Source organism: Phymastichus coffea, unplaced genomic scaffold, assembly GCF_024137745.1.
Source record: "Phymastichus coffea isolate CEN01 unplaced genomic scaffold, Cenicafe_Pcof_1.1 PCOF00001, whole genome shotgun sequence".
NCBI lineage: Eukaryota > Metazoa > Arthropoda > Insecta > Hymenoptera > Eulophidae > Phymastichus > Phymastichus coffea.
Window position 1 is genome coordinate 12,525,726 of NW_026706812.1, and position 24,755 is coordinate 12,550,480.

General features: G+C 40.1%; 2 protein-coding genes across 6 annotated transcripts in view; both read left to right on the forward strand.

Moving 5' to 3' along the window:
- LOC131674545 (protein GVQW3-like) overlaps nucleotides 1-12,272 on the forward strand; it is a 119,402-nt gene extending 107,130 nt beyond the window's left edge. For all 5 annotated transcript variants that reach the window (XR_009302885.1, XM_058953317.1, XM_058953555.1 and 2 more), the window contains one exon: nucleotides 12,096-12,272. Coding sequence is in view for 2 of the 5 variants with exons in the window: in XM_058953555.1 (XP_058809538.1) it covers nucleotides 12,096-12,154 (59 nt within the window). In the remaining 3 variants the exon portion in view is untranslated. The remainder of the gene's footprint in view (nucleotides 1-12,095) is intronic.
- Nucleotides 12,273-14,273: 2,001 nt separating this feature from the next.
- On the forward strand, nucleotides 14,274-15,590 carry LOC131664919 (uncharacterized). The gene has a single exon (XM_058936433.1). It carries the CDS (start codon nucleotides 14,274-14,276, stop codon nucleotides 15,588-15,590), a length of 1,317 nt encoding a protein of 438 aa, XP_058792416.1.
- Nucleotides 15,591-24,755: the final 9,165 nt, after the last annotated feature.

The window sequence follows — 24,755 nt, forward strand, 5'->3', positions numbered from 1 at the left end:
ATCAGCACCTGATAGTTAAATGCCGTATGTCCAGATTGGTTTAAGTGTAGCTTTCTATGGTAGCAGTTTGTTTTTAATTGATAGCTTCGATTTTGTTCCAATGAGCCAGTACATTTTCCTCCATTTTAGACTTACGCTTAGTAAATATATGTTTTTTTCATTAAGTCTTCGGTCTATGTGAATACCTAGATATTTGACTTGATTGCTTTGCGGAATATATTTATCGTTTAATCTAATAGGAGGACAGGTATCTTTTCGAAGTGTAAATGTCAAGTATATTGATTAACTTCCATTTACTATTATTCTCCAGGAGTTAAACTAATTTTAAAGGTAATTGTCATGAAGTTTTGTAATGTTTTGGTTACTATTATTGTCTCTGGGTATACTGTTCATATTGCTATATCATCTGTTGCTGTCAAGATATTAATAGACTTTGGTAGGTCCGAGGTATATAACAGATATAGTGTTGGATCTAGAACACTGCCCTGCAGTATTTCTGCTCTTATTAACTGACGTTTTGATACGCTTTTATTTATTTTAACTTAAAAGGCTCTATTGTGTAACACATGGATCAATAAGTCCCGTGACTAACCCAGAGATGGCGCTCGTAGTAAACCAGTAACCACGTCTTTCTAGAGTACTAACCTTTGCTTGAAACGTGTCAAAATTTTAAGTCGATCGGACCAGAAACAGCTGAGTTATTGAGGTTGGAGTAAAGTCGTTTTGTAGTTTGTTTAAAAAATGGAAAAAACCGAGTTTTGTGTTCTGATAAAACATTGTTTTTTAATGGGTAAAAACATCGTGCAAGCGAAACAATGGATTGAAAAATGTTACCCGGTCTCTTGTCCATCAAAAGCAACGATTTCTCGGTGGTTTGCTAAGTTTAAATGTGGTCGTACCGACACAAATGACGCGGAACGCTCGGGTAGACCTGTGGAAGCCGTTACACCGGAAAATGTGAGTGAAGTGACAAAAATTATAATGAAAGATCGTAAAGTAAAGCTCCGTGAGATTGCTGAGATGACACAGATATCATATGGAAGTGTATTTACTATCCTTCATGAAAAATTGAGCATGAAAAAGATTTTTTCCAAGTGGGTGCCGCGATTGCTTTCGATGGAACAAAAACAGCAACGAGTCGATGATTCAGAAAGCTGTTTATCGCTATTTACTCGCAACAAAAAAGATTTCTTCCGTCGTTACGTGACCATGGACAAAACATGGATACATCACTACACTCCAGAGTCGAAGCGGCAGTCATCTGAGTGGCGCACAGCTGGCGAAAGCCGTCCGAAACTTCCGAAAACGCAGCAGTCAGCTGGCAAAGTCATGGCGTCAGTTTTTTGGGATACGCATGGCGTGATTTTCATTGACTACCTCGAAAAAGGTAAATCGATCAACAGTGATTATTATATTGACTTACTGGTGCGTTTGAAGGAGGAAATCGCAAAAAAACGACCGCACATGCAGAGAAAAAAAATCCTTTTTCACCAAGACAATGCAGTTGCCACAAGTCGATGAAAACAATGGCAAAATTGAACGAATTGGGCTTTGATCTGCTTCCCCACCCCCATACTCGCCAGATTTAGCCCCCAGTGACTACTGGCTCTTTGCTGATCTTGAGAAAATGCTGCAGGGAAAAAGATTTGGCTCAAATGAGGAGGTCATCGCTGAAACTGAAGCTTATTTTGAAGCGAAAGATAAATTTTTTTATAAACATGGTATTGAAAAATTGGAAAAGCGTTGGAACCATTGTATCACCCTAAAAGGTGTTTATGTTGATGAATAAAAAAAAATTTTGCAAAAAAAATGTTGTTTTCATTGTTAGTCTCGGGACTTATTGATCCATGTGTTAAATAAAACTGTAACGATTCATCGTAAGGCTGAGGAAAAAATCTCTTGAGCTTGTGCAGTAATCCTTTATGCTAAACCTTGTCAAAAGCCTGGGTAACATACAGAAATATATAAGTGCAGTATTGATTATGTTCAATGGCTTTCTTCGCAACAGATACTATTCTGTTTACTTGCTCAATCGTGGAATGGTTACACCTGAAACCGATTTGATGGTCACAGATAAGTTTTCTATTTAATATTATTGGGTTAACTCTAGCTAAAATTAGTCTTTCAAAGGTTATCGAAAATCCTGATAAAAGGCTAATTGGTATATATGACGTTACGAATTCTGGTTCTTTATCGGGTTTAGGTATTCAAACCATCTCTGCTCTTTTCACTAGGAAGGAAAATAGCAGAGACGCAAGCTTGCATTGAAAACAATTGTTAGATATCTTATTACAATTGAGGGTAATATTTTAATAATTTTTCCTGTGATATTATCAGAACCGGGAGCTTTCCTATTCTCAATATAATTAACCCGTTAAAGCCCATGCTCAAACCAGCAGGCTAAGAGTAAAACTAATTATTGGATCACCTGCTTTTTTTAAAAGTACCCGTATTTTATTTGTTTTTCGAAATTCATATTTTAATAATAAATGTTTAAATAAATAAAAAATTACATTGCAAAATTGAGGAACCAATAACGCGAGTCGATTTTAGAGGTAAAAACAAGAAAACGTAGAGTAAATTTTTTTGGTTGGAGACTTAGTTTTTTCGTAATATTGCTGTAAACAATTCATATTTAATTTTTCAAGGAAAAGTGGCTTCTGTAGATACTTAGAATATTGCGCTTAAATGAAAATAAACTATTGGATCACCTATTTTTTTGAAAAAATAAGCCATCAACCAATAATTACGGAAACGTAATTATTTACTATTTTGTATATATGACATCGAGGAAAGCTTATAGGTATGCGCAGAAGCCACTATTTTTTGAAAAATTGAATATGAATTGTTTATAGCGATATTACAAAAAAACTAAGCCTCGAATCAAAAAAATTTACTTCACGTTTTTTTCTTGTTTTTACCTCTAGAATCGATTAGCGTTATTAGTTCATCCATTTTGAAGTTTAATTTTTTATTTATTTAAGCATTTATTGTTAAAATATTAATTTCGAAAAACAAAAAAATTCGGGTACTTTTCAAAAAAGCAGGTGATCCAATAATTAGTTTTACTGTTATCCTACTGGTTTGAGCATGAGCTTTAATGGGTTAATAATTTGTAATATATCCTTTATTTTAATCGATTTGATTGGTGTACTGTCATGGACATCAAATCCTTCTAGTAACATTTCTTCTTCTTCGATGATTATTCTTTGGTGAAATTTGAATACTGTACCAAGATGATTTGCGAACGTTTCAGCTTTTTCTTCATCCGATCTTGCCTAGTTACCACCAGGTTTTCTGATAGGCGATAAAAATGTAGTTGGTCTTTTAAGTCGTTTAGTAGTTTTCCATAATGAGATATCTGTTGCTTCTATAGGACTTAGTGATCTGAGATAATTTTACGTTTGTGTGTTTTTTTCTTCATATAACATTTTTTTTAAATCTTTGGATGCTTTATTTACTTTAGTTTAGTCTCGATCTAGATATCTGATACCTTTTCTTAATAATCTTTCTCTTTAATTTTTTAGATTATTTTAATGGACGTGATTTGCTGTTTTTTTTTCTATTTATTGTAGGAGATCATTTGTTAATAGTTTCAGTTAGAATTATGTTAAGTAAGCTGATGCTGTTTTCTATATTATTAGCTGTCTTAAGAGGAACGTTGCACGTTATGCATTCCTCTATGTAAAGAGCATATTTTTTCCAGTAGACTATTGTGTTATTTTTTACTTTCTTGCAAAAGTGCTCTTCCACCATGACAACGCACCGGCTCACACCTCCGCCGTCGCCATGGCCAAATTGGTAGAATTAGGCTACGAACTGCTGCCCCATCCACCGTATTCTCTAGATTTAGCCCCGTGCGACTTCTTTTTGTTTCCAAACTTGAAAAAGTCACTCGCCGGGCAGAAATTTGAGTCGAATGAGGAGGTACTCGCTGCCACGGAAGTCTACTTTTCAGACTTCCAGGAAACGTATTTTTCAGACGGGTTAAAGAAGTTGGAGCATCGCTGGGCCAAGTGTATCGAACTAAAAGGCGACTATGTTGAAAAATAAAACGCCACTTTTCCAAAATTTTCGTTTTTCTTTTGTAGGCTAAGTACTTATCGGACCACCCTCGTATTTATACAGGAATATTGCGCTTTTTTATTTTCACTTATTTGTTTGTGATTTCTTTTGTTTTATGTATATATATATATACATAATTTTATATTTAATCTTATCAATGTAATTATTATCGATTATGTTTTATGTTTGTTTTACGCAAAGCTCTTTGTATTCAATAAATTAATAATAGATATAATGTTTAGTTATAATAAAACAAGTTGAATATTATCAAAAGAAAAGTAATGACTTTATCAATTTCCCTTTTTATAATTAAAAAGAACAGGAATATTTTCAATGTAATTTTCAACTGGCTTCTTGTACAAAATGATTATAAATATAGGAATAAATCGGAGAGACTTTAATTCGATTATCGTGTCAAGATTTCTATAGTTTCTTAAATTATGCTTAATAACATTTTTATAATGAACCAGAACCTCGCGGAACTCTTTTATAAAGTTCGCGTACATAGCAGTCATCCGTGAGCATTGGCATTATGGCGACTCTTATATCTCTGATGATTCCACCTACCTTAAAGAGGAACATCACGTGACCAATGACGGGGCATGGGCGTCCGACGGCGAGCCTTGCATCGCTAGCTCTGGTCACATTCAGTCCGAGTTCCATCTCCGATGCTAATCTCAGCCCTAACTGACCCATTATCGTAGATGAGGCTCTGGTATCATAGAATGCTCTAATTTTAAAGTCACCTATATCTATACCCGCAACCACCATCTGGTCTCATCTTCTGGGTCGTATCCACGAGTCGGGTTTTCTACTCCATTCGTCCTGCTTCTCAGCGGCTTTTTCCCTTCCGCTGCTGCTACGACGATAAGCTTGCTCCTACACGTGGGTTCCTTAGGCGGGGAAACTTTTTGTGTGAAGGAGTCCAAACCTTTCAGATCTTCGAGTTGCTCGATCCTCTTAACAGTGGAATCGTCTCCCTCTTCCCCAACTTCTATATAGCCACCTGATCCTTCCAGGATAACCGCCCCCTACTCTGCTTTATTGTACTGCTAGGTCCCGGGCCCTCTTGCTGCTCTTCTACGATCTGTTTGGATCCCTGGGTCGTTAACTACTTGCTCTTTTCTCGCCGTCGACGACCTACGGCGAGAGGTCGAATTTACTGGAGGCGCGAAGATTACCTCTTCTCTTCGCTCTCCTTGTTGCAATCTGGACAAATCTTACGGCTGAATTCCAGCTTGCCACAAGCGGAAAACTGAAGAGGCTCTGTGAAGTCAATCTTACGCCTTTGTCCTTCTCGCCACTCGCCGGGAGACCTGAGAAAAGGTGAATTTCTCCTTCTCCCACGTCATCGGCTTTTGCGCTGCTCTGAAAGGCTGTTCTGCCTTCCTGTGGCCATTTTACGCAGAAGTCTCTCTATACCGTCCAGTTGTTCTTCTATTTTCTTATCAGAATTGGAGGTTTGCGCAGCCGATACCGTTGCTTGTTCGGTAGGCCTTCTGGGAGGGTTCTCCACTCCCTGTCCGCGCTGCTGATCTCCATCCTTCTTTACACGCCCCTTCCCTTCGCTCGCTATTGCAGCGATTTGGGCTTTATTACCAGCCGTTCTTCTTCTCGGCTGTTATGCGTGATGAGGGAAGATTGTTGAGTTTGGGTCCGTGAATACGCGTGGGAGTCGACCATAATACAAACTATCCTGTACTTCGGTCGCTCTTCTATTGAACTCGCATATCGACGTTAACTCGCTGCGACGCAGCTGTATTTGGATGTTTGGCAGAAAGATCGCATGAAGCAAGTCCAATAATCTTTCCAAGGGCAATGGCGGTTCCAACCGATTGACTAGAGCTACTAGATTGGACACGTAGTCTCTCGCCAACTCATCTTCACCCTGGAACCGGTTGTGCGCTTCCTGCAACAGTCTTTGTTGCTATTGCGTACTTGTGCCGAACCATTCTAGGGCGTCGGCAACGAATTTGGCATAACTAAACCACTGGTGTTTGTTATTATCGTACCAGATCCTCGCGTTACCTTCGAGGATCTCTGATACGGAACAAAGCACTTCGTCGTCAGTTAGTCCTGCGCTCACGCGCAGGTCTTCTAACCTGGACACAAACGTGTCCACGCTTCGTGCTCTACTGCCCGCAAACCTCACTTTCCATCCATGGAAAATTTTCCCTACATCTCGGGTTGTGGAGAGCCCTGAGGATATTTGTGGAACGGTGCCAGACGATCCGTTTCGACTTCTTTGTCGTACCGGTGCGGATCTCCCATAATCCTCCTGATTATGGGAGTTCTGATCCTCTCTTGGTCCTTATCCTGATCCTCTACACCTCCTCTTCTTTAGAGGGCTTCCGATGGGGTCATGTCTCTTCTCCTAGAGACGGGTCTCGGTGGAACCGGTGCGCTTCCCGGAATCTGAGTCTTGGTGGCAGGTGTATATGTTCTGGAAGTCCACATTGCGTCTGAAGTGCGGTTGAATCGAGTCATACTGGGACGTATGGACTGCATCGACCATTTCATGCATTCGGTCCTCCAGCTCTCGTATTCTCCGGCGCATGTCTTGCGCCTCCCGCTCCGCACACACCTACATACCCTGGGGAGTTTGAAGGATCTCTAAGATTCGGTCGACCAACTTGCAATTGCGGTCGACTCCCTCCTTCTGGTACTCTATTTCCCGGAAGTCTACGTCCAAGGATAATCTCCTTGGGGCTCCTTCCGGTTCCAGGACTCTTGCGATCTCAGATCCGAGTTACTCCATCTCCTTTTCCCTCCTCCTGCTCTTAGGTCATCCAGGTAGGCAAATATCCTTGACAAATTTGCCAAGGTTATTTATTCTCTCCATATTGATGAGTCTCAATAGATGGTCGCAGTGCTCTTCTTGATTGTGATTTTCCAACTCGTCGCAGATTATATCGAGCCACGTTTGGCGGGTACACTTCCTGAGTCCCACTACCTGCTTACTAAGCGTGGTCTCCTCGAAATCTGCGACGCCGTACTCACCCAGCAATCATCTACCTAGTTTAGCCGCTTGCTGGATGACACTTCCATCCTTGCGAAGCTCTAGATCCGCCAAGTAACGTTCGCGCTGTGCGGAGGTCAGCTCTAATGCCCACGTGCCGATTTGAGCTGACATCAGAGCCATTTTGCCTCCGCACGGGTGTAGGATGCGGTTGAGGTTTAAAATGTCGGCCTACTCGACCACTACCGTTTCCTATCACCCAAGGTATGAGCGGGGTATTAATTCATGTTGCTATCCTTACTGCCTTCTTTTCAAGGCGCAAATTCGCGAGATTATGAGCGCGTGCAGTCCCCGCAAACTATCTAATAATAATAATTTATATATCCTACCTTGAGTTGGAACCCGCTGTTTGGTTGCTCCGCCGGGTTCATATTCTCTGGGCTTCACTCTTGGTTCACACCGTTCAAAATCTCGTTTTGACATCCGCTCGAGCCTTTCTAAGCGCTCATGCAATCGTCTCTCTATCCTGTGCGTCGATTACCTTCGACGCCCAATGCTGTACGCTGATAACGGGTCTTAATACCGGTTGAGCACAATGTAACGGAATGGATTAACTAATGCAACTTGGGTTTATTTAAGAACAATCTCCCACGATGCAGAACTAACCGCTGTTCCGTTAATCACGTATGAGCATACGTACCTTTACGTTTGATACTTTCGCTCCAATGTCTCCTTTCCAACAGAGTTGAACTCATCTTAAGTTACCTGATTTGTGACACTTACTTTCTTTTAGGTGTACGGAGATTAATGTTTCTTTCCACTATTCCCTAGATGAAATCGGTTTAAAAAATATCCGGTGACGGATCCGTTAAACTAAAGAGAAACGAAATAACGTAATGCGGCGAATAAAATTGAGACGTTTATAATAATAGAAGCTACAGAAAGACTTGCGCAGGCGTATAAGATTTACAAATATACTGGGGAGAGAGAGAGAGATAGATAGATAGATAAGAATTTATTCACCGTGATGGCAAAACATAAAATACAATAATATATAACATATATACAGCAATTGTCACAGCTTTCAGTCAATTTACATTATACCGTACAGGCATCACATTTCATCACAGTTCGATTACAATTGTCGTTCCTCAGTCAATAAGTGAGATTATGATTGTAGTCATTACGTTAAAATAAATAGACTAGGATTTGACTAGTTCACAGTTCGATATTCCAGAGGAAACAATAATTCTTATCACTACAGTCTAGCTTGCTTATCTTAAAACTAGTAATGCAGTCAAAAGTTTAGACTAGTTTTCGTCATACAGACACAAAACAGCACAATAAATAAATAAATAAATATAATACACTACAAACACGTAAATAAATAACTGTATAAACAATTATACAGTAAACAATAGAAATAAATGTACTCCAGTGGTACCAACCTACGCATTCAATGACGCAAAGTATCCGCGCGCCCCCCTCTTAAAGCTGCTAAGCGACGGTCAGATGGAAGAGTGTTCCAGAGATGGGCACCCATCACCTGGAAAGACCTGCGAGCCGTCTCCGTTCTAACCTTAGCTCTAAGCTCTTCTAAGCTCAGCCTGCCCCGCCCTACCCGGATACCTTGACTTGTGCCCTATGAAGAGCTCAGCCAGGTAGCCAGGCTCACGCATGGTCAAGCACCTGTACATTAGCAGGGACATAGAATATTCCCTGCGCACGTCCACGCGAAGCCAACCCAACCGCGATCTATATGGAGAGACCGAGACATCGCGCGGGATACCATAGATGTATCTTACGCACGCGTTGCTCAGTCTCTGTAGCCGCTCCCTCTGCTCCGCCGAGGCCCCCAAACACACCACGGTGCAGTAGTCCAGGTGAGGCTGGACCATCGACTCCACCAGTCTGCGCCGGAGCAGCTCCGTAGTACACGGCCTAACAAAACGCAGACCGTACAGAGCTCTCCAAACTTTCGCCGCGACCCGGTCAATGTGCGATCTCCACGACAGCTTGCTATCGAGAACGACCCCGAGACTGGTCACTTCATCACTAAAGGGAACAAATACTCCCTCTTGCACCTCAACACCAGGCAAGACCTCCGCGTATATGTCATTGACATGTTTGTTAGTTCCAAATATGATAGCTTTGGTCTTGCCCGCGTTCAGGCGCAGATCCGAATCCCGGGCCCAGTTCGCCACCAATCTCGCAGCCTCCATCAACATTCGGATGCCCTTCGTCAATTCATTTTTATGTATATGCAGATAAATCTGCAAGTCATCCGCATAGAAGAGGTAAGAAACCTCATGTCCACGGAGCACATCTTTCAGATCGCCGACATACAGACAAAACAAGAGCGGTCCCAGCACCGAGCCCTGTGGAACCCCCAGATTCGTCTCCCGCCACTCCGAGCCCCCACCCCCAGCAGTAACCCTTTGCGAGCGACCACCGAGGTAGGACCTCAGCCATTGGAGAGCAGAACCAGAAAAACCAAGAGCACGGAGCTTGCGCAAAAGTCTCGAAGGTGATATAGTGTCGAACGCCTTGCTGAAATCGAATAACAGCAAGAGCGTCATCATCTTTTTGTCAACGCCCATTCGGATGTCATCCGTCAACTTTAATAACGCTGTCTGAGTACTGTGGCCCCGCCTAAAGCTGGCCTGGAGGGGATCAAAAAGATTTTCTCTATTCAGATACTCCGTGATCTGGTCATGGGCAAGCTTCTCGAGAACCTTTGAAAGAAAGCAAGGGGTGTTGTTCTTCCTCAAGGTAATCAGCTGTGCCCGCTTCCAGGCTCCCGGGAACTCCGAGAAAGAGAGAGAGAGAGAGAGAGAGAGAGAGAGAATTTGAAATTCTACTGCGAAATTTAACACTTGGCGCGAATGCGATAACGGTCGCATACAACAAAATATTTTCGGAAGTATTTTGTCGCGCGAAAAAAAAGGAGGTGCATCTACCCTGCGATGCAATTACGGTGATCAGCCGTAATTGATGTTGACAAACGATTTCTCCACCCGAGTGATGCTGCAACGATGCTGCCCTTGGCTCCCGGATCGGTTGCTGCTCGTCCGATTCCTCGCTGATCTTGGCTCCGTTGCTTTTTTCCCGCACCTCGCTATCACCCATCACATATCAAAACTAAATAACTTTCGCTTGGCAAACGGCAAAACACAACAGAACATGTTGGCGGTTTTCCTGCACAACAGCTGAAGCTAAACTGAAAATTAAACTCGCGCGCGCTCCCTCTCTCTCTTAATCATTCGCTCCCGCACTCTGAGTATGTCGAATCGTGAACGTATCGATTGATCGAATCGACTACCGTTGTAATATTATTTATTAATTATTTAAATAAATTAATTCAAATTTTAATAAATAAAAAATTTAATAAATTAAATATTTTAATTTATATTAGATTATTAATTAATATTATATTAAATAATTTTATAAGTTTATTTCCTAATATTTTTAAATCTTCAAATTTTTTTATCCTTCATATTATCGATGTAATTATTATCAATTATTGTCAATTTAATATTATCAAGAAAGAACTAAGCCTTGGTTTCGAAATAAAAACTCAGACGTGAATTAATAGTCACGGTCAACCACTGAAGAGCAAATCATTACTATCTGGTGGAATCGCTTTCTCGGATTAATGTTGTAAGCTCACCCCTATGTCAGTGTGAAGAAACTAATAAAAATTTAGAACACATACTCTGGGGATGCATTTGATATAGCGGACACTGTAATGATCTTCTAAGACAGTTAGCCTGTCTAAAGTTTCTTTCTCCCATAAATGTTGACAGTATTATTAAAGCACCAAATATTTTAGCGTGCAAAAGTGTCATTGAATTTCTAAAAAAATGTAACCTAAAAGTGTAAATTCCAAGTAACACTTATATAACCCGAGAAGAATTCAAAAAATGTATAAGAAAAAAAATTAAAAAAAATTTTTTTTTTATAATTTTTATATATAACCGATAATTTTTTAAATATCCAACGTAACAGAGAATGATAAAAAAACTTTTCCGTTAAAATTATGTGACTGTATATTTTCTTAGAAAATCTGGCAAAACTGCACAAGCTAAATAATTTTTTCGTGAACATTATACAATAGGTTCATTTTCCTAGAAAATACTAAGAAACTGCATAGGTTAACTGTAGTGTAACGTATCTAATGTTCAAAATCCGATTATGTGCACGTTCTTAGAAAATCCTCAAAAAAAAATCAAATATAAGGTACGTATCGAATGTTTAACTGGGCTACTCCTGTTCACCGCTACCCATAGTCCGGTGAGAACGTGCGCCAAGTTGGAGGTAATCGCGCGCTGGCTTGCCGATGCTTGCTTTTGATATTGTTGCTGCGTGATGTGATCCGCGGCTCTCTCGATGTTGCTGCTGCTCCTCACCTGCACTTTCGACTGAACGAACAACAAATACGCGCGTGAGGGATGGAAAATTAATTCGGCTAGCGACAGTAGCAAGGCTCGTCGGTTACTGCCGACGATCGTCTCACCTCCTGATTTTTATTTATAGGCGCTCCGCGCGACCTCTTCTTTTTATGTCTCTCTTTCTTTTTTCTCTGTCTTAATCTCTCCCTTGCGCGCGTGGAGAGTGAACGAAGCTAGTGCGCACTCACTTTCCGCTTCTTCTTCCACTCTTTCATCTGATCGCTCAGTAAATAACCGCCGCACCTGCATCAAAAGGAAAATCAAGCCTAAGTGCAAAATTAAATGGAGTATTGGCTAACAGAGCTGATTACTCCATCACACACTCTACTAATGTTTAGGAATAAATTTCCCAAAAGAATGAGCGGGTATAAATTAACAACGCTAGCTATTGAACTTCTATCTATGCCACGCAATGGAGCTCATGATGCTCAATTTGACGTTTCTTTATTAAAAAAGCTCTATCTTGTCAAATAATTTAATTGATTTTTTCTCAAAATTCCACCGCAACTACAAGTTAAATATTTTCCTCAGTATTGTTATCATTGGCTGAAGTTGTTAATTCCATATTAACTAATGAAATATCTGATATAATTTTAATTGAGATTTTCTTTGTGTTTCAGTGATAAGACCTGACGATCCACGAGTACCTAAGATACAAAGATACAGTAGGTTAGATTGAAGTCACGCAGAATAATTATGGATAAGTTGACAGTTTATAAATGAAATATTTAACTCAGTAAGAGAGTGTCATTTATGAAATGTAATAGTTATTAACAATAAATGTATAGTTTTAGATAGACGGACTAATAATAATTATTGTCTCAATTGATTTAACCTCTTAACTGGCAGTGGATCATTTACATTATACTGGGTGTCCAAAAAGTAACGAATCAAGGAAATAACTTTCCAGGTAGCAAAGCTTTTGCGAAGCTCAAGGTTGTTTTAGGACTAACTTTCGACGAGGAATTCGATGGTGACCTTGGATTTGACCTTCAATCTCAATCTCAAGGTCATTTGGAGGTCAACTTTTTTTTTTTAAATGGAAACCCCTATTTTCGACACTGCCAATCGAAAGAGCGACCCCTTTTAAAATCACCTGCTTTTTCATGGCTTTGCTGATCTTTTACATAATGTATCAGTATTTTATATATAAGAATTATAGATTTAATGGAAAAAAAAGATCATTATCTCGAACTCAAAGTATTCGCTTTATTTCAATATTTAATATTTGTAAAGTTATAAATAAATTAATTTTGTATATTAAAATTCAATAATATTCAATAGTTAAAAGTATTTGAAAACATGATAATCTTGATCTAAAATTTACATAAAAAAATACTTTGGTTCATTGATCTTATTTAGTTCATTAATCTTATACGTAGTAATTGAACATGGTGCCCCGGGTGAGGAGTGAGCGTTTATAGGTGATAAGCCTGGCTGCGTATGAAATTCGAGCTGTAGCATTAATTAAAAGGTCCTACAATAGTAGGAAGCTGCGCGCTTACGTTATATTGTGAAAAGTGCTTGTGAGTCAGTGTGAGTAAGGTTCACCTGCATTTTAGTGAATCTTTTCATTAAATTTTGATAATAATAAGTGCCATGACACGCGTACCACTTAATAGGCTCGTTGCCTCCCAACAATCAAAATTAGACGAGATCGCTGTCATCGGCGCGCGCATGAAGGAGAAGGCACCGGGCACCCTCAACAAAACAATCGTGCAGGCGCGTCTTAGAACCGTGGAAGAGCGTTGGGCCGCAATCCGCAAGACACACGATGATATTATGCTCCACGCTGACGCTGCGAGGCATGCATACGTCGTTGAAAATCACTTTGATGCAATGATTCGAGTTCAAGAAGAAACCACTGATTGGCTACGTACTAAGCTCATACAATTCCCGAATGATAACGAGGATGTCGGAGAACCGCGACGCCGCGAAAGTAGAAATGGCGAGACAATCCATCGACGCCGTCGACGCGATGATGATGAGGCGGATGAGCAAATCGCGAAATTACCGCGCTTAGATCTGCCCTCTTTTTCGGGTAACTATGAGGACTGGGAGATTTTCGCAGATATATTTACCACACTCGTCCACGATGCCCCACGTCTTGCCAACACAACTAAGTACAAGTATTTGAAGGCATGCTTCAAAGGTTCAGCAGCTGATTTAGTAAAGGACGTGGCGATAATCGGGACAAATTACGTGTCGACATGGCAGGCGCTTAAAAATCGATTCTATAACCCACGCTTAACGATAAACAAGTTGCTCAACTCTCTTTCGAATTTACCTTATTTGAAAAAAGAGGCTGCGCACGAGCTGCGCCGTTTTGTTGATTCAACTCAAGGAATCATCTGAGCGCTCGCAACCAGCGGAGCGCCTGTCGCGCAATGGGATATATGGCTTGTACACACAGTAGAAATTCGTTTAGATCCGGAACTAATAAAGCGAGATCGTCAGTTCATTTTACTGCTACCGGACGCGGAGAACGATGCCACATCGCGATTCCCTAAATTTGTAGATTTAGTCGCTTTCCTGGAGAGACGTGCGCAGTCGTTGCTCGTCATTAGTTCTGATAACAGAGATGATAAGAGGGTCCACAACCTTTTAACCCCGGTTCGGGCTCGCGTAAGGTACATCACGCGCAGACCGCAGACTCAACGAAAACTAGGACATGCGTCATATGCTCGGGTAATCATTTCGTCACGCGTTGCGCTGCTTTCTTCGCAAAGAATGTAAAGGACTATAACAGCGAAGTACGTCGGCTAAAGCTCTGCTTTAATTGCTTAGGTTCGCATAAGATGAAAGACTACAAATCTCAGCATTCGTGCAAGGTTTGCAGCGGGAAGCATCATTCATTACTCCATTACAATAATCGGAACAACGATCAGCAGGAAGCAGACTCTAACAACAGTGCTAAAATCAAGGCTAACGTTGCTCATGTGGCCATCAAGCCAGTACTTGCATCAAACACGTGCCAAAGTGGCGAGAGAAACATTCTTCTTGCAACCGCGCAGGTTATAGTTATAGAATCAGATGGCCAACATACGCGTGCTCGCGTTCTCCTCGATCAAGGCTCTGAGGCGACGTTCATATCAGAAGCACTTGTTCAATCGCTTCGCCTATCAAAGAGTCGTGTTGAAACAAACGTAATCGGCGTGAGAGGTTGTAACGCGGGTTGTATCAAATCGGCGACATGCTTCACGCTGCAATCGCAAGTCGATCCTAGTTTCAAGCTGGAAGTTAATGCTTTCGTGTTACCGCGACTTACTTCTGCATTGCCTTCTCGAAATTTTGTCAAGTTCAATTTGCACCAATTTCAACAAATATCGCTTGCAGATCCTGAGTTTCATCGGTCCAGCCGTGTCGACATTATGATAGGAGCCGATCTTTATGGTCAGCTACTTCGCTCGGGTGTGCAAAGCTTTCCTCGTATATTAGCAGTTGCTCAGAACACGGCGCTAGGTTGGGTAGTTTCAGGCCCTACGCACGACAGTACGTCACGGCGGGCGGTACCGATTAACCATGCCATAATCAAGGCGCTACGCTGTGAAGTGAACGACGACCTGAGCGAAATAATCCAGAAATTCTGGACCATTGAGGAAGTGCCGATCACTACCAACTTCCAAAAGTCAGCAGACAAAGAATGCGAAAGACTCTTCGCCGACACACACACACGCGAGCGCGACGGTCATTTAAAAGTACGTCTTCCATGCATCGGCAAACTGCCGAGTATAGGCGCGGCAACGCGTCATATAGCGCTTGGCTCTCTCAAGCACCAACATCGGCGATTTTTGAACGATTCGAAATTAGCAAATGCGTACGCCGAATTTATGGACACCTATCTCAAACTCGGCCACATGGAACGCGTTCCGACCACGGAGATAAATAACCCACAAGCTTGGTACTTGCCCCATCATGCGGTTATCACTCATACTTCTCGACAATCAAAAATCCGCGTGGTTTTTGATGCTTCGCGTAAAACACACGATAAGCAGTGTTTAAACGATTTTTTTATAGCCGGTCCACCACACCAAAACGATCTGTTTCTGATCCTCTTAAATTGGCGTCGATACCGTTATGCATTCACCGCGGATATCATTAAGATGTTCAGGTAGATCCGTGTTGCGCCGGAAGATCAGGATCTTCAACGAATCGTGTGGTCTCCATCGATGGAACAATCACCGATGGATTATCGTTTGGTAACGGTTACTTACGGCACAGCATGCGCCCCTTACTTAGCGATTCACACACTTCAGCAGCTAGCTCGCGATGAAAATTCGCGCTTTCCTCTCGGCGCTGAATGTTTGGAAGCAAACACGTATGTCGACGACACGTTCTCGGGAGCAGACGACCTGTGTACAGCTAAGCGCAAACGGGACAAATTGGTAGGAATCCTCAAATCCGCGGGCATTGAATTAAATAAGTGGGCTGCTAACCACGTGGATTTGTTACCCTCACACGACCAGTCTAATGATAGCAGCGCAATCAAAGAAATAGATAGCAATCACGACGTCAAAACGCTCGGGGTACACTGGAAGCCCTCTTCCGATGAGTTCAGCTTCAGCACGCCAAGTCTCAGGCATGATAAAGTAAAACTGACGAAAAGAGCACTCTACTCGGAAATCGCACGACTTTTCGATCCGTTAGGCTGGCTCTCCCCGGTTACGATTATGGCAAAGGTCCTGATGCATGATTTGTGGATTGAGAAGTGTGATTGGGATGAATCTGTATCGAACGAGATTTACGATAGGTGGCATACTTACCGACAATCCCTCTCGGTCTTACCCACGCTGTCGATTAACCGCTGACTCGGCTTAACGCAAAATGCGTCGCTTGAAATTCACGGCTTTTCTGATGCATCTTCCCGTGCATATGCCACGGTCGTGTATATTCGCATAACCTTTAATACCGGTTAGACACGAAACGAACTTGTAGGCAGTCGAACGAAAGTAGCTTCCGTAAAAACCGTCAGTATCCCGAATCTCGAGCTTTGTGGCGCGATACTATTAGTAAAGTACGTATGTCATTTGCGAAAATTAGAGTTCATGAAAACCGCACCGATTCACTTTTGATCCGATAGTCGAATCGTTCTCACATGGTTGAAAAAACATCCGTGTCACTGGAAAACGTTTGTTGCTAATCGTGTGTCGCTAATACAAACAGAACTACCTTCTGCTGCCCGGGCCCATGTCCCTAGTAAGCAAAATCCGGCTGACTTAGCCACGCGAGGCGTTACACCTACCAAATTGAAATCGAATGACATGTGGTGGCACGGGCCCGCTTGGCTCGTTTCTGAACCGCGAACTTAGCCATAAGCGTCAAAAGCTGTGCAAGCACTGCATATCCAAAGGGTATCAAAAAGTAACGAATCGGCGCTTCTGTTACGATATTCAAATCTGAAGCAGCTTTTACGGATAACGGCGTGGATATTGCGACCACTCCTTCAACGACGACGATCTGAAGTAGGACAAGGCTCCTACGACAAGCTGCGGCTTTCAGTAGCAGAGCTCGATGACGCGCGAGCTACGCTCACGAAACTCGCTCAAACTCTCGCGTACGCTGAAGAAATAGCACTCTTAGAAGCAAGTAAACCTTTACCGAAAAGCAACCCGTTGTACAAATTGCGGCCATTTCTTGATCATGACGAGATTTTGAAGGTCGGTGGTCGCTTCAACAATGCGAACTTGCCATGTCACATCCAACATCCGCCGATATTGCCCCGCGACTCGGCTCTCAGTCGACTTTGCATACGAGATGCTCACGAACGAGCTCTTCACAGTGGACCTGCACTGACTCCTAGTATTTTATTGCGATTTGTCTGGATTATAGGAATGCGTCCTCTAGTTAAGTCTGCGATACACAAATGCGTAACATGTCAACGACATAGACCCCGCTTGGCCCAATAACTGATGGGCAACCTCCCAGCTGAAAGAGTAACGTCAGCCCGGCCATTCACCACTACCGGATTGAACTATGCAGGCCCCATCCAGGTGCGAACTTCAAAGGGACGAGACCAACGTTCTTACAAAGGCTATATTGCCGTGTTTATTTGCTTCGCTACGAAAGCGATACATTTGTCAGCGATTTGACTAGCAACTCATTTATTGCCGCTTTTCGACGTTTCGTGAGTCGAAGAGGTCTGTGTAAGCTCGTCTTCAGCGATAACGCCACGACCTTTAAAGGAGCCGATGCGGAACTTCGAGCAATGTTTCAAGATGCCTCGACGTTCTATGCGGATATCACAAGGATTTTAGCCGACGACTGAACTTCTTGGACGTTTATACCACCGACCACGCCACATTACGGTGGTCTCTGGGAGGCTGGTGTTAAATCTACAAAGCACTTACTCAAGAAAACTATCGGAGGGCACACATTAACGTTCGAGGAGCTGACGACCGTTTTAGCAGAAATCGAAGCCTGCCTCAATTCATGTCCACTTCGCCCTCTGACAACGGATCCGGACGATTTGCAAGCTCTTACTCCATCTCACTTCCTTCTCGGTACAACTTCAGGTGTCATTCCGGACCAACCTACCCCAGCAGTTCCTAGTAGACAAATGCAACAATGCTAAATTTATTGTCTCTATCTTACTATCGACCGGACGCATTTGCTTTCATGCGCGCCAATAGTATGCTTACTCTATGGGTGTTCACAGAACGATTCTGACACTTAAAAGATGACATGAATTATTGATTTTATTATTATTCTCTAATTATTCATAGTCTTTGATTCTGCCAATTTCTTAAGGATAATTCTGGTTAGCGTAATCGATCACTTAGATTTGAAAATTATCAGTAGTTTTTGAGTTATAATTGTTTGAAAATCTCCCAGCACAAATATCTCGACAACGAAGGGATGCAGTATTTTTAAATAACGGATTCATAACGAGCAGCTCACGCGAAATTGTTTGGTATAATCAATGTTGATTTTCCGAATATAAGTGTGCTGAGGTCACGGAGGTCTGACACATGACTAAATGAAAATCATAGAGATATTACAGATAGGGTGTTCACACAACGATTCTGACACTTAAAAAATGACATGAATTCCGACACCATGACATGTTGAAGAAGGATATGTCATGAGCCACTGCGCAGCAAGCCATGCGCAGGTGATTTCTAGGGTTTTTCAAGGGGCGCGTATTTTGAATACAAAGTGATAAAAATGAAAACAAACAAAAACATTACAATACATATTCCCCAAAAACAAACGATTAATGTTTATAAATTGACTTCTTTGGCTAGCACATTTTATTAATAATAAGAAATTTACATTTTTCATATACAAATTTTTAATTTTAACATTTTACTTTAATATGAATCGCTCAACAGCATTTATTGCTATTATCAATCACTATACATAGTTTTATACAATTGTGAAACTTTACCTGTCATGAAAAATCTAATACCATTAAAGATTATATTGTCTGAAAAATTTTTATAAATTGACTTCTTTACCTAGCATATTTTATAATAATTGCACTATTCTATAGTTTAGTTTAGTTTACTAGATGGCGGTGGGTCTCTTAGCTGAGACTCCGGTATGCCAAAACGCATACGTTGTCCTAGGCGAATTCGAAATTTGAAATTCAAGTAGTAAGAGTGGTTTATAGTTAAGGTTGATAAATTTAATTCTATTGATTAGATAGATTTGTGAACAGTGTAGGATTGTATAAAGAAAAGAGTGAGGAATGGAAGGAGATATTTGTTTAGTGATTTAGGGTTTATTTTAAATTGAGAGTTTTTTTTTGTTGAGAAATTCGATTGAGAAGAAAAATGGGAGATGAATGGGGAGTTTTAATATATTGGTGGTTGTAGTTATTGAGGAAGTTTTATTTTTTTGTAAATATTTGTTTAGTTTTTTGATTAGTATTTTTCTCTGAGATAAATACGTAGGGCAAGACCGAACAACATGGTTAATGTCTTGTATTGGAGATCCAGATTGACATGAGGGGGAATTTATAAGGTTCTTTCTGTATAGACTAGCTGCTAGAGAATAGTGGTTGTTTCTGAGTCTGTTAATAAAGGTGATATGTTTTCTACGAAGGTAAGTTTTGTGGAACCATGGTTTAGATTGTGTGGATGAGTAGTAATTATGAAAGTAGTGAGATCCTTTGTAGGAGCTTTGATCTAGTACAATGGATTGAAAAGATGTTCTATGAGAGTATTGAATATCTTCAAGAAAGTCAGTGTATGGGAGCAGAATTAATGTATTAATGCCTTTTGTGATAGCTGATTTAGCTAGATGATCTACTGTTTCGTATGTATGATTTGAGAGTGAGAAGGAATCCATATAAGTTTAATAGTTTTATTTTGTTTTTGTAATTGAAAAAGGATTGTTTTAATGTCCAGTAAGAAGTGGGATGTATTTTTACTTTTTAAAGGAGAAGTGTTGTATGGCTTTTAAAACACTCAAAGAGTCAGAAAAGATAATGAAGTTATTGTTGTTGTAGGAGTTGTTAGAAATGTAAATTAGAGCCATGTAGATAGCAAGGGCTTCAGCTGTGAATATGGAGGAGAGGGAGGAGATTTTATACATTCCATGAGTGTTTAAGTGAGGGATGAAATACGCGAAGCCAACATGAGAATTATTTTTTTGTTTAGATGCATCTGTGAAGATAGGAAGAGTGGTTTGTAATTTTTCTTTAAAAATTTTGTTGAATATAGTGTGCGGAGATTTTGAAGATTTGATTTAGGATCCAGTGAGAGTGTCAATATCAGGTTTGTGTATGGTGATATTATAATTGTAGGGGAAGGGGAAAGGAATTTTGATAGGTTGAATGAAGGGAGAGATTTTTGGGTATATGTTATTGTATGAATTTAGGATGGTGTATTTTTGTTTAAGAGGATGGTTAGTGGTAGATGTAAGGAGATACATCTAAGTGGTTGAGTTTGTCGATAATAGGAGAGTGATTATATTGTATAAGTTTTATAATAAATTTGTCTGATAGAAGTTTGATTCTGTGATTGACAGTAGTAATTTTCGATTCATTGTACATGACGTTTAAAGGGGTAGAGCTTCTGTAGCCTAGAGCAAGATGGATAGATTGATTTTGAATTTTTTCTATTTTGGATTTCAGGGAGGGGTCAGTAATGTGAAGTAGAAATAGACTATATTCAAGGGTTCTTATCACAGCAGTATAGATTTTTAGGAGGATCTGAGGGTGGCCGCCCCACCAGGTACCTCTTAGAATTTTTAATAAGTTTAAGTGTTTACTAGCTTTGCCAATAATGTATTTGGCGTGTTCGTTCCAGGAGATGCTATGATCAAGGAGGATGCCGAGATATTTTACTTGTTTAGAAGGGAATAACTGATGAGAGTTGAACTTAAGAAAATAATTTTTGACGTTGAGGAAATTGGTTAAATATAATAAATTGAGTTTTTTCTGGAGAGATTGATAAATTAATGGAATTAAAGTAGTTATTAATTGAGTTTAGGGTTTATTGAAGGATTTGTATGGAGTCTTGGATGTTGTTTCTGGTGGTGTAAATAATAGTGCCATCTGTATAATGAATGAGTGTAGAACCTAAGGGAGAAACAACTTTATGAAGACCTGAAACATAAATGTTATAGAGCAAAGGGCTTAAGATGCATCCTTGAGAAACACCTGTATTTTTATAAAGTGAGCCGTATAAGTCGTTTTTGATTTTGAAAAGTATTTGCCTGTTAGTGATGAGGTTGTAAATGAATTTTCTGGGTTTGAAGGGGATGTTTATTTCTTTTAAGATATCGTTTAGAATAATTGGATCTACTTTATCAAAAGCCGATTTAATATCGATTAGTGTACGGCAGGTTTCGAGATTTAGTTGTTTATTGATGTGTAAATCAGTGATGAGGAGTGCTAGGGCATGTTGGCAGGATTTGGATTTTCTAAAACCGTAATGAGATTCTGGGATTAAGTTATTTTGTTCTATGTAATGATTTAGTTGCATGTTGATTATTTTTTCGATTAATTTTAAGATACATGAAGCTAAAGAGATCGGTATGAATTTGTTATTAGAGTTTTTTGGTATAAGGATGATAAGGGATTGTTTTCAGTTGGAGTGCATTATGCCGTTTTGAAAGAATTGGTTGAGTGAGTCTAGTAGGAGTGATTTGAACATGTCGGGAGTATTTTTTAACATTTTGTAGTCAATTTGATCAAGACCTGGTAAAGAATCTTTGGTAGATTCTATCGCTATTAAGAGTTGGTTTATGGTAAATGGGTCATCTAGGTTATCTGTGTTATTTGAGTTTTAATTGTTAGAGGTTTGGAGAGAGTTGTTTGGTTCGTGGAAAGGAGGGTATAGGTTTAGTTCAATACCGTGTTCTTGAGCAAATTTCTCAGAGTGTTCGGTTACAGTCATGTTATTGGAGTAAGATTTTGTTTGGTTTATTCTAAGGTTTTTAAAGCAATTATAGGTATCCCACATTTTTTTAATGTCTGTTGATGTTGAAAAGTTTTCTTCAATGTGTTGATGGAATTTGTTAATTTTAATTTTTCTTAAAGAATGTTTTACGTTTTATTCGATGGCTTTAAGTTTAGAGATTTGTGCTTGTAACGGGGTTTGTATTCCGTTTAATTAATTTATCCGCGTAATCGTATCGAAAAGCGCGCGTAATTACCTATGTTAAATACGAAAATCGGAGAGCAGGAGGGAACGGGTGTCAGTCAACCAACTACTATATCTACAAATACGAAAAGAACACTTCGAAAGTATTGTTAATATCACATACGAGAACTTTTATTACCTCTTAATGTTACATTGAATTCGGCCCGCGTGTTTATGTTTACATGCCGCGCGCACGACAACAACATGCAGTGTCGGATCGCTCGCCGCTCTTTGTTTGCCAAGATGTTACATGCACGCTTTTTGTCGAATCGAGAGATTAGTCGTATAGCAACTATATCACGACCGCAAAATTAAGCTGGCCAGCTTACCTTTTATTGCAGTCGTACGGAGAACGGAAGAAACGGTTCGCACTCTCGTTGCGGGAAAGTCTGTCTTTAATACGAGGAAGTTCGCGTTTTCGGTTTCGCCCTCGCTGGCGAAACTCCTCACACGCACACTCTCACACACGCTTTTCAGGCAGGCGGAGGCACCGCTGTCGCAGCTCCGACTCGGCTCGTATCGGCACTCCGGAAAAGCTCGGGAAACGTCAGGGGACTTGGTAGCGCAGCTCGGCGGTCGGGTTCTAATCCGTCACTTTTGGCTCGTATATCGGCAGCTGATTCCCACACTTTCGGCTAAACGTGTCGATGGCTGATCCTTCACTTGCTCGTTTTCAATCGCGCGCGTTCCGTCTCGTCGCGTGCCGAATTCCCTCGTTACATTTTTTGTCTACCGGTAGGTGCTGCCCTCGCCGGCAGCCGCATGATTGGGCTGCTAGCGCTAATATGACGTTTACCGTCACATGCTTTATAATATTGCCAGTTTATACCTTTTTGGTTTATTTTATGAGTGAATGTAGTGGAGACTGTTTGTATTTGTAGGAATATATGGGTCTGGATGGGAAAGTGATCACTATTCCTTCTGTCTTGATATACTTCTCAAGTACAGGAAGTGTAAAAGTTGTGAGAAAGAATAGTTAGGTCAAGGGGTGATGAGATCATGTTGGAGTGGATGGAAAAAGGAAGATTTTCGTTGGCGTTTGAGACATGTTCATGTTCAGAAGAGCGATAATAGGTGTGAGTTTCATCGATTAAAGATAAAAGATTGGATTCAAAAGGGCGTCATTTAGATTTTCTCCTGTTTTGCATAATTTGTTGAAGCCCCATATAGAGTGATGAGCGATGAAGTCTCTGACAAAGAATTTATATTGGAACTGTGAAGTAGAATTAAAGAAGTGTCTCCATTCGTTTAAAATGGTGACATTATTGTTATTCGGAGGACGATAGAGTGAGATAATTTATTTAAATTATTGTTATTATGATTATGGGAAAAGGAGTTATTTTTAATTGGAATTGATATTGCAAGGGATTCTAATTTGTAGGTGGAGTGGTATATCTTTTCTTTTTGGAAAGGGATGTTATTTTTAATGAATATTGAAAGTTCGCCGTGTTCATGAATTTGTCCGTTTTTGGAGATATAGTGAAAACCTGGAATAGAGATGGGGAAGTCATCATAAAGCCAGGTTTCACATAATATTAGTATGTCAAAGTTAGGGACTATTTCTTTTAATGAGTTAAGTTTAAATTGTAGTGAGTGAGTGTTCCATTGTAGGATTTTTATATAAAATAATAATTATATGATTGAGATCCATTATTATTGTTATTGAGAATGATTTTGTAGATTTATAAGTATGATTGTGGTGTTTGAGATGGTAAGATTGAGAAAGTTTTATTATGGGAGTTGGGGGGAGTTAGGAGGAGATGTCTGTGTTATATTTGTAAATTGCATGACTTTGGGATCTATCAAGAGATTGGTAAGAATGTTGGCACATTCTTCGTGTGAGATTAGTATGTTTTTAAATAAATATCCGTTATCATGTTGAATAATATGTAATTGACTAACATTGTGTTCGTCTGTTTCGGTTGGTTCATTTTATTGTGAGAAGTCATGGGTGATACCTGTTATTTTAGGATTTAAATTGTAATTACAACTAGGATTTATTAGTGTTTCTAGATGATTTTTGGGGATCTAAGGAGAGCAAGGTTTCGTTGTGTGGGTTGAGATAGGAGTGCTTTGTGGGTTTTTTTTTGAGATTATTTGGGAGTATGAGAGTATGTATTTATTTATATTGTGAGAAGATCAAGGTGAGGAGGAGCGAAGAGGGTGATTTGAGAGAATTAATTGGGAGTTATAATAATCTTTTTGAGATATTTCTTCGTAAGTGAGAGAATTATATAAATCAAGATAATTAGAAAAATGAGATTTAGATTTTCCTATTTCTTTATATTCTGTTTTAATTTCTTGTATAGATTTGTTTTTTCGTATGGAGATAGAAAGTACTTTTTGTTCAAAAGATCTGGTGGGACATTTTTTATCGGTGGAAAGATGATTTTGATGATAGTTAAGGCAGGAGGGGTTATTTTTTTTTTGTCATTGTCTTGACACGTATCAGAGGGATGATTGTTTCCACAATATAGGCATCTAGGATTGTTTGATTTGCAGATAGCTTTAATGTGGCCATATCGATAGCAGTTCGTGCAGAACCTTATGTTAGGAATATATGTTTCAATGTTAAGTTTAACTCTAAATAAATAGATGAAGTGTGGAAGTATATATCCTTTGAGTGATTTCGACGGTTTCGGTAAGAAGGTATGTGGGTTGATTGGGATTTTTTTCATCTGTTTTTCT

Bases quoted from the DNA above. Each gene is read 5' to 3' on its own strand.
- LOC131664919 (XM_058936433.1), top strand. From the start codon at position 14,274: ATGAAAGACTACAAATCTCAGCATTCGTGCAAGGTTTGCAGCGGGAAG.